The sequence below is a fragment of the Motacilla alba genome, chromosome 3 (genome assembly GCF_015832195.1).
Source record: "Motacilla alba alba isolate MOTALB_02 chromosome 3, Motacilla_alba_V1.0_pri, whole genome shotgun sequence".
Lineage (NCBI taxonomy): Eukaryota > Metazoa > Chordata > Aves > Passeriformes > Motacillidae > Motacilla > Motacilla alba.
This window is the reverse complement of record NC_052018.1, coordinates 111,967,420-111,976,572: the sequence shown is the minus strand read 5'-3', so window position 1 is coordinate 111,976,572 and position 9,153 is coordinate 111,967,420. Positions and strand designations below refer to the sequence as shown.

At 45.6% G+C, this 9,153-nt stretch overlaps 1 protein-coding gene across 5 annotated transcripts; it reads left to right on the top strand.

Annotated features, from left to right (window-relative positions):
* Window positions 1-227: 227 nt before the first annotated feature.
* Window positions 228-9,081, top strand: FAM161A (FAM161 centrosomal protein A). 5 transcript variants are annotated; one of them, XM_038133154.1, is made up of 8 exons: window positions 228-363; window positions 1,423-1,670; window positions 2,146-2,207; window positions 2,293-3,421; window positions 3,872-4,039; window positions 6,015-6,114; window positions 6,550-6,701; window positions 7,354-9,081. In XM_038133154.1, exons 1-8 carry the CDS (start codon window positions 244-246, stop codon window positions 8,003-8,005), a joined length of 2,631 nt encoding a protein of 876 aa, XP_037989082.1. In that variant the 5' UTR covers window positions 228-243; the 3' UTR covers window positions 8,006-9,081. The 5 variants fall into 5 exon arrangements, with proteins under 5 accessions (XP_037989082.1, XP_037989084.1, XP_037989083.1 ...); XM_038133156.1 differs by lacking the exon at window positions 2,146-2,207 and having other exon boundaries at window positions 2,237-3,421; XM_038133155.1 differs by lacking the exon at window positions 2,146-2,207 and having other exon boundaries at window positions 2,237-3,421; window positions 3,869-4,039.
* Window positions 9,082-9,153: the final 72 nt, after the last annotated feature.

Genomic DNA, 9,153 nt, shown 5'->3' with positions numbered 1-9,153 from the left:
TGAGGGCGCCAAAAACGCGGGCTCGCCGGCGAGAATTGGAGGTTCCCAGTAAAACCCTGCGAGAAGTCACCTAAGAATCCGCACGGGCAGCGGCTGCGAGCGGGACGAAACGAAGCCCAGCCCAGCCCAGCCCAGCCCAGCCCCGGCCGCGGCGCTCGGGCCGGGCGTTAACGCGCCGCGCTCCGCCCCGGGGCCGCCCCCGGCAGGCGGAGCGGAGCGGAGGCGCCTCCCGGCGCTCCCGGCATGGAGGACGCGCACCGGGCCGCCCGCCTGGCCGCCTCCTGCCTCCGCACGCCGCTCGACCCGCGCACCCGGGCTCCCGCCGCGCTCTACGAGCGGGGACCGCCGCCCGCCGCCGCGCAGGTACCGCGGGCACGGCCCGGGGCTGCGGCACCGCGCCCTCCCCGGGCCGCCTCTGCAGAGCGGGCTCGGCGCTGCGGGGCGCTGGGGACACACACACACACACACGGGGGACAGCTGACAGATGGCCCGGCCGCAGCGCCGATCCTTTAATGGGCTTGCGGAGCGCGGCGGCTGCAGGGCAGACGGAGAACCGGCCTGCCCTGCCCGCCCAGGGCTGGGGCCGTTCCGCGGCGCCAGAAAGCGAGCCGGGCTCGTACACGCCGCTTCTGGGAGGTGCGGGGTGCTGGATCGCAACACTTCGGGATTTTTGCAGTGAAAACCTGGCAAAACATTTTAAATATTTATTTATTTATTTTATATCAGAGTTTATTAAAATACCCCTGCGTGGGAAAGTAGTACTCTGTTTTTTTTTTAATAAAGAAACTGGCCCATGACTTTTTAAAACGCGCCTCTTAGAACAAAATGAAGCTTTTGTGATGCTGACTAACCTGGCTTTAATAACTTCTCTGACTTGTGTAAGCTTTTAAAATGCTTAAATGATATTAACTGCACACAGCTGCAAGCTGACAAACAGTATTGGAAACATAAGCTGTGCAGAATCCCTGTCATTTCACAGTAAGTTATGGAAATGGCATAAATATTTATGCACCACATCTCTAATGACTTATTTTTAGAGCAGTTATGGAACTAGTTGGCAGAGAAGGTTCTGTTTGCTTGTAAATAAAGGCATTTTTAGAGCTGCATAGTAATCAGTAAAAAATTACACTTTACAAAATAGTTAATTTTTTTCTTTTGGTCAGTCCTTTTGATGATATTTCCTGTTATAAACATATTGATTAGAGGGCAGACTTGGGAATTTTTACAGGCTTTAAATAGGACTCTTAGGATAAAAATTAATAGGCAATAAGATTATTCCATGTACTTCTACATTAGCATTTGTATACAGGTATCTCTGTTTGTGTTACTTTACCATTCCTGAGACTTAATTAGGATAAAGCAATATTAAGAACCTTGTTCCCCTTCCTTCTAGCAGAAAAAATTTATGAACATCTCTTCTAGGATGGCTTTGACTTGGACTCAAATACCGACAGAGAGCAGGCCTCCCCTCCAAAGAGAGACTGTGACAAGTGGATAGACTTTTCCAAAATGTACAGTTCAAATCAAGAGTATTACTTGAAGCTGGAAGAGCTGAAGAACGCCCACATGGAGACCATGGCAAAACTGGAAAGTATGTATCAGAACAAGCTGTATTTAAAAGGAGTACAAGACTCGGATAAGAGAAATGACACCTCTCCAAAGTGCTGTAGGTAAGTTTGGGGGCACTTTTTAGCTGAAGATTCCCAAATGCTTTGCAGGCAGCTGTAACAACAGGGTATGTTTCTGGGCTGGAAAGTGTTCCACTCCCCACCTCTCATAACCAGATAATCAGAGAAAAGTCAGTTTTGGTGACAGAACCGCTCATTACCTTGCTGATGGTCTGTGAGCTTTAGAGGTGGGTGTGCAGCGGTGCTGTATTGCACTAAATAGTTTATTTAGTTGTTGTTCTGCGCTGGGAGATTTGCACTGAGTAGTCTTTATACTGCACTGAGTAGTTTATGTTATCCAGGCAGGATATTCTTACACAGCAGGGATTGGGCAGCACATTTAGGAAAGCACAGGGCCTTTCCCAAGGCAAGAAGTGCTGACTTGGTGATCAGCATCAAAACCAGGATCTGCTTTGAGTGCCCTGTGTGCTGCTCTTTCCTCTTCTCACCCCCCTCTGCCATTCGTTTTTGTTTCTAGTGATGATTCCTTAGAGTGGAAGTCACCAGCTTTGCATCAGTGTTGGACTGGCTCAAACCAAGGTGTTTTTTTTCCCCCCTTTATTTTCAAGGCCAACTTGGGACAAGAGTTCATATCAGCCTCTTAACCTGCACAAATCCTTTTCAGACTCAGACTTAAGCGATCCCTTGGGCTCGAGCGTGTCGGACGCGTCTGATGAAGAATTAGCCTTTGAAGAGAACAGCAGCGGAGCTGGATCATCCTCGTTTGCTAAACAACAGATTGAAAAAATGTGGGATGGGTTCTGCCTGGAAGACTACGTGTCCCGTGCCAAGCACAGCCTGCCCAGCTCACCGGCCTGCAGGAAAGCGCACAAGAAAGAGAAGGTGTGGTCCCCCAGAGTCACTGTGCCCAAGCCCTTCCAGATGACCATCAGAGAAGCTCAGAAGAAAGAGCAGAACGTCAAATCCAAGTCACGGATTGAGCTGGAGAACCACTTGCTGAAGAAGCAGCTGGAGGAGGAAGCAGAGTGCCAGAAAAAGTTCCGAGCCAATCCCGTGCCCGCCACCGTCTTCCTGCCGCTCTACCGGGACATCGTGCAGCGGAACGAGGAGCGCAGGAGGTCTGTGAGGGAGAGGAGCAAGCTCAAGCTCCTGGCTACCCAAAAGCCCTTTAAGTTCATTGAGCGAGAGAGGCAAAGGCGTGAAGCCAGGAAAATGCAGTTCAAAGACCTTTCCCCACCTGAAATTAAAACCAAAGTGTTCAGAGCGAAACCAGTCCCCAAATGTGTTTATAGTCCAGATTTCCATGACAAGGTAAAGGAGGAGGAGCTCTGCAGGGAAATCAGGATCAAGATGAGAGCTGAGGAGCTGCTACGAAATTCATCCGTACCCAACAGCAGACTGGCTTTGAAAGAGACCAGCAAAAAGAAGAAACACAAGAGCACTGAAGCAAAGCAAATGGAGCACAAGCTCAAGATCAAACCGAGCGTTCCCGATTTTGAGCTCCTACATGAGAAATTCCAGAAACGCCTCCTGAGACAAAAAAAAGTGAAACCCCTCACGGTCTGTGAGCCTTTCGACCTTTGTACTTCATACATTCCCTCAAGAAAGGACAAGATCTTGAAGGACATGCAAGAGGATGAGGAAAAATTGAAGGAAACCCGGTGGCCGTTTGCCTCTCCGAGACGGAAGCCTCAGATGGGGCAGTCTGGGGCAAAGCCACATCTCCTGGGAGAGGGGAAATCCAAACCTCCCAAAACCACAGAATCCACGAGACGACGGCTGCAAGCCCTAAGGTGACTGCTTGGAGATGCTCTGCTTCATATCTACTTGAAAAGTAGATTTTTTTTTATTAGTAGTATACATTTGGTATTTTATTTGGTGTTATTTTTGGTACTTCTACATATGTAGTTAATTCTTCCATGCAGTGAATATAGGATTTGATTGGTTAATATAAGGGCTTATAATATAATTCTTAAAATATTTATATATAGGATTTAATTAGTATTTATTATTGTTAAAGGAACACTAGTGCATTTTTGTCAGCATGTCCCTAAGAAGAAGACAAATGACTCCGGTTTCCCAGGATATCCTGAATCCCTTGAAATGGCACATACATTGTGTCCTGTCATAGCAACCCTGTTTTCACCCTGTTGTTCTCTTTGGAATCATCTTTGCCAAAGCTTCCTTTGAAATCTTGCTCTAGGTTTAAACTGAATTCAGCCTCAGTTTATTCTCCCCAGCAGGAATTCCCTTGAGGAAAAAAGAAGGCTGGAAGAACAACAAAAAAGGAACAGAAAGAAGCAGAAACAAAGAACAAAAAAATTCCAGAAAATTGTGATGGCTCGGGCTGAGGCCAATGACCCACATCAGAGCCTAGCTCAGATGTCTAAGCCCAGATTAAAAACATTCAGGTATTTTGTTGCATTCCCCTGAATCCCAAACACCTCATTCAACAATGAGAAGGAGAGGTTTGGGATTGCACTGTATGTTAAACATACAGTGTGTAAAAAAATAGCCTAGTCGAAATTTAGATATTTACATGTGGTAAATTAAACATGGTGCAAGCAGCTGGTGAAAAAGTGCCCAAATTTAGCGTTTCAGCTGGGAAATTGATGCCAACCCATATTGAACTCAGAGGATAGAAATAAACGGCATATGGAAATATAAATACATTCCACATTAGATCATTATAGATTCAGCAACAGGAGAGTCCTGTGTTTTCTCCATTGATGTAGCAACTAAAGAGGAAAAGGTTGTAAAAATCAGAAGGGAAGGTGTGGATACAAGAATATCCTTGCAGACCTGGATACTGCACTGGTGTTGGTGCAACTTTGGTGCAGCAGCAAACATTTCACAGCTCACTTCTTTGTCCCAGCAGGTCCCCACTGAAGAGGGAAATAAAAGCAGGAATATTTTAACTTCCCAGTGTAACAGCAGTGAGTGAGGAAGCTGCTGGTGCTCAGGAGGAATGGGATCCCAGGCTCCCTGGAGTAGAGATGCAATGCAAAGACTCTTTGTGTATGACACAGGGGAAAAACACGAGGGCCTTCTTGGAGTGCTGTAAGCTGCCACTCCAGATAGCTCCAGCTCTGACACAGCTCTAACCCCATGACAGCTGCTTGGCCTCGTGTTTGGGGCTAATTTAACCCTTTCTGCTTCTCTAATGCTAAGGAAAAGAAATCCTGTCTGAACAAGTCTTTAGTGAGGTTTGTGATCTGGCCTGGCACGGTGGTGCTGCTGCAGCATTGTCAGTTTAAGGTGCTGTTATGTGGGCATGGTGAGAGGCCCTGCTCTGCCCCTGTTGCTTCATGCCTGGGCAGGATTCTGGGGCAGCAAGCACAAATCCTAATTTCCAGTAAGCTGCCATACTGTTAATGACAGGAGCTTTATGATCCGTGTGTCCTCGAGCACGGGATCTGCTGACTGTGGGACAGAGAGTTCAGAGACACGGCAGGTGATGGTAGATGTGATTTGGGTTTGTTCAACAGCAAATTCCACACTACAGTGTTCAGCTTAGTGAGATGTCAGGGGCTCCCGTGTGGGTGGAAAATGCTGCTGTTGTGAAGCAGGATCACTTCCTGGTGCAGGTGCTGAAGCTGGTAATGCTCATCTCAGCCCAGCTGGAGTGTGGCACACTGACACTGTCTGTCAGGGGCAGACAGACAGACATTCACAGTAAGGAATGGAAGTTCACTTCCCAGCATGGTGAGGAGTTCAGGGATGGTCAGGGGGAGAGGCGGGAGGAAGCAGAGGTGTAGAGGCCTCCCCTTGATCTCATCCTTGCCCTGCAGTGCCTGACCTGCAGTGGCAGATGTGCCCAGTTCAGAGAGTGAAGGGTTCCAACCCATTCCACCTGCATTATCCAATGCTCTCTCTAACCCTAGAGATAATTTCAGTTATGAATCAACAGTTCCATTATCCTGCTCTATTCACTGGGCCCTTGACAAACCAGCTCAGGAAAAGTGTTCCATGATCCAGAATGTGGCCACCTCTCTCAGGTGATCAGCAAGATTCTCACCTTCAGGCTTGAAAAGTACTGATTTTTATGTAATGCTCCTAATTTCCTGTGGTGTTTTCTGTTTAATTTTGCTTAGAACAACTGGAAGATCTGTATGAAATCAGCATGTAAAAACCCTAAATATCCAATTTTTTTTTTTAACCAAACAACCCCAAGAATCCAAACTCAGCCTCTGTTTAAGTCCAGCAGAGTCAGGACCTGCCTCTGCTTAGCCAGAGTGACTCCTTCAGAGATGAATTGTTCAGTACCTCTAATGTATCCTGAAGTATGACAACATTTAATTTGTTATGAGCAATTTAGCTGCTGTAGAAAATGACTCCGTGTACTATAAATTAATAATGATTTCTCTTGTCCTCTGCTCCCCTTAGGAACAACGAGAAGCAGAGAAGGCAGGAGTATTTGCAAGAGTTGCAAGAAATGGAAGAAAGAGTAAAACAAATGCCATTCCTTTTTGAAAGAGTCACTCAGGTTGCCCTGTTTCTGAACTACTAATTAATCTTGACTGATACTGAATAAGGCATTTGTGGTCTGACATTTTTAGAAGATACTTCAAAAGCATTTTCAGGGCAGTGTTTCTCCATTGCAATCTCTGTTGCCCCATCTCCATGTAAATATCAGAAATTTTTGAGACGTGCTTGCACGGGGAGCAGAGAACTGCTGTAAATGTGTCTGGTTCAGTTCCAACATGAGTAACTCTGACAAGAGCCAAGCACTGCTGGTACAGGGAAGGAAAATCTGGGATAAAATTTTCAAGTATTGTTTTGCCATTCTTACCTGCAGTGAATAATCATTTCCACTTGTCAGCAGCAATTAAATGAATCAGAGGATTGATAGAAATAAAAGTATCAAAAGCCAGGCATTTAATGCATTAGATAACATTTAACCATTGTGGTTTTTCTACAGAAAAATGCCAGAATAGCTGCAGAAAAGTATTATTCAAACAGACTGAGAGCACTGGGGATCTGCCCAGAGTTTGTTTCAAAGAAAGGAGGAGCAACCAAACCTCTGCAGCTCTCCACTGCTGGAGATTTCACCTCCATTGCTGGCAGAGCAAGGTACAGATGACTGAAAGCTTTTGCTTTTTACCCACTACATTTCTAATAATTAGAAAATTTTCCATGTGTAGATTTAAGGGCTTTTTAATGATTTTCAGTATTTTCCAGGGGAAATTTGGACTAATATTTGGACCATGTATTTGACTGTGTGGTATTGTCTGGTATTATGTGGTATGTGACTACGTGTTAGCATTATTATGTATTTTTGATTGTTTTTCCTGAATTAAATATTATTTCGTAAAACAGAGGAGAGCTGCTTAACCAAACTGGTTATGTTATGTAATGCACTTCAAAGGAAAAAGAAGATAAACTTTCCTTGTTTGATCCTTTCATCCAAAATTCTGGCAGGTTGCTGTAAGTCACTACCTTTAAATTTTAGATTTTTTTTAAGTGAACCTTATTGAAAATAGTTTTTAGTATCTGTTGGGTGTTATGATTTAAAAGGAAGCAGAAATTAAAAAAAAAAAAAAAGAATATATTAGTAATACTGTTTAATTACTTTCTAGCATTAAAAAAGCCTCTTGTTTCCCCCCTTCTCTCTTCCTTCCCCAGCTCCACCCCAGCCAGGGCTGCCAGGCTTTGTCCTGGGTTACATAAAGGTGGAAAGTATCTTCCCAGAGAACAAAACCCCACATGCAATTTGTCTTTTCAGAATCACCAAGGTTAAAGTGAAAAAAATGGAATTCCTTGAGGAAGCAGCTGGTGACAGTCCCCAGTCTGAGCAGTCCTGGGAGGAGGAGGAGGAGGAAGAGAAGGGAAAAGGTGTCAAAACCTCCACCCCAGAGGAGCAGTGCAGTGACCTGGAGGATGGGGATGAGGCCAGAGCCAGCCCTGGTGTCCTTGAGCCTGGATCCAGCCAGCACAGTGACCAGGGGGAGGAAGAGGAGGAAGCCAAGGCAGACCTGTCACTTGGCCATTCCCAGGAGGAGGAAGAGGAGGAGGAAGCACAGACAGGCCCATCTCTGGACCATTCCCAGGAGGAGGAGGAAGAGGAGGAGGAAGCAAAGGCAGGCCCATCTCTGGACCATTCCCAGGAGGAGGAAGAGGAGGAGGAAGCAAAGGCAGGCCCATCTCTGGACCGTTCCCAGGAGGAGGAAGAGGAGGAGGAAGCAAAGGCAGGCCCATCTCTGGACCGTTCCCAGGAGGAGGAGGAAGAGGAGGATGAGTCCAGGCCCAGGTCTGATGGGTCCCATGAAGAGGAAGCTCAGTCTGACCCCGAAGCTGAGGGTGCCTTCCAGTATGAGGATGAGGAGTATGAGAGTGATGATTCTGAGGAGAAGCCCAGTGATGAGGAAGGGCACTGAGGAAGGGCTGGGGCTCAGGAACCTCTGCCACTGCTGGCTGTGCTTTTGAAGCACTTTTTGTATTTACAATATTGCTTCCTGCAGAAACCATCCCCTCCTGTCCACAGTTAGCACACCACCAAGCAGCTTATGTTCTCTTTTCCTTGGAGGAAGAAATTATTACATCATTACCTTTTACAGCAGCTCCAGATGAAGAGAATAACAAAAGAATTCAAATTCTTGAAGCAGATGTTTAAAGCCATCCCTGGTTTGGAATTCATTCTGGTCTCATGAAGAATCCCCAAGGCTTCTCTAATGGCAGCAAGCAAAACCTTTGCCTGAGCTTGGCAGGTGACAGGCACTCTAAAGATCAAGATCTATCACTACAAATTATATCAGACACCAGAAAAAAAAAACTTGCTGCTTTGCTACACATCCAAAATTCTGTGAATTTGTACCTCTTAGTGTAAGAGACCTGCCAGAGCAGGAATTCTGTTTGTTTTTCAGTAAGAAAGCTCAAGTTTTCACCAAGAAAATAATTTCCTGTTGTATTACTCTTCTTTGTTGCACTCTTGTGTGCCATTGGTGCACCTCTGTTCCCACAGGGAGCTGCAGCTCTTTGTTTAATAATGAATTACACAGGGTGCTGGGTCACTGCTGAGGCTCAGATCCAGCTCTTCCCAGGGGCTGGCAAAGCCAGGGCACATTTTGGAGCAGGAGTTGCCATTTTAGCCCTGGAAAAGGGGAATCTTTTTACCTCAGGGAACTCCAGGTGTATGAAGCTGTGCAAGGGAGTGCTTTAATACCTCTTCTTACACACTGGCTACTCAGGACTTCAGCTACTCCACAAAAAACTCTCAAAAAATGTTTGGAATTTGCTTTTTTTCTTATATCAGTACTCCCTTCCCCTACTATTGCTGACTTTCTTGCTAAAAAATCTGTCATTATTTTGTCCTCCTGATTTTGTTACACAGTTTCTGTGTGTTTGGAAGTTTTTAAAGCATTCTTACTTTTAATTTATTTTTCAAGTGTGAACGTAACTAATGTGAATTTGAAACTTTTTTAAAACTTGAATAAAATATCTGTGAAATTATTAATCCTTGCTTCACAAGGAGGTTTGCTTGTGGTTGTCAGTATTCTGTAACTCTGAGGAGCTGTACAATCATAAG

What these genes read in the sequence shown, in the direction of transcription:
- FAM161A (XM_038133154.1), top strand. Translation starts at nt 244, where the DNA reads ATGGAGGACGCGCACCGGGCCGCCCGCCTGGCCGCCTCCTGCCTCCGC. An exon ending in CGCCGCCCGCCGCCGCGCAG is followed by an intron (nt 364 to 1,422) that starts GTACCGCGGGCA and finishes CATCTCTTCTAG; the next exon opens with GATGGCTTTGACTTGGACTC. An exon ending in CCCAGATTAAAAACATTCAG is followed by an intron (nt 4,040 to 6,014) that starts GTATTTTGTTGC and finishes TGCTCCCCTTAG; the next exon opens with GAACAACGAGAAGCAGAGAA.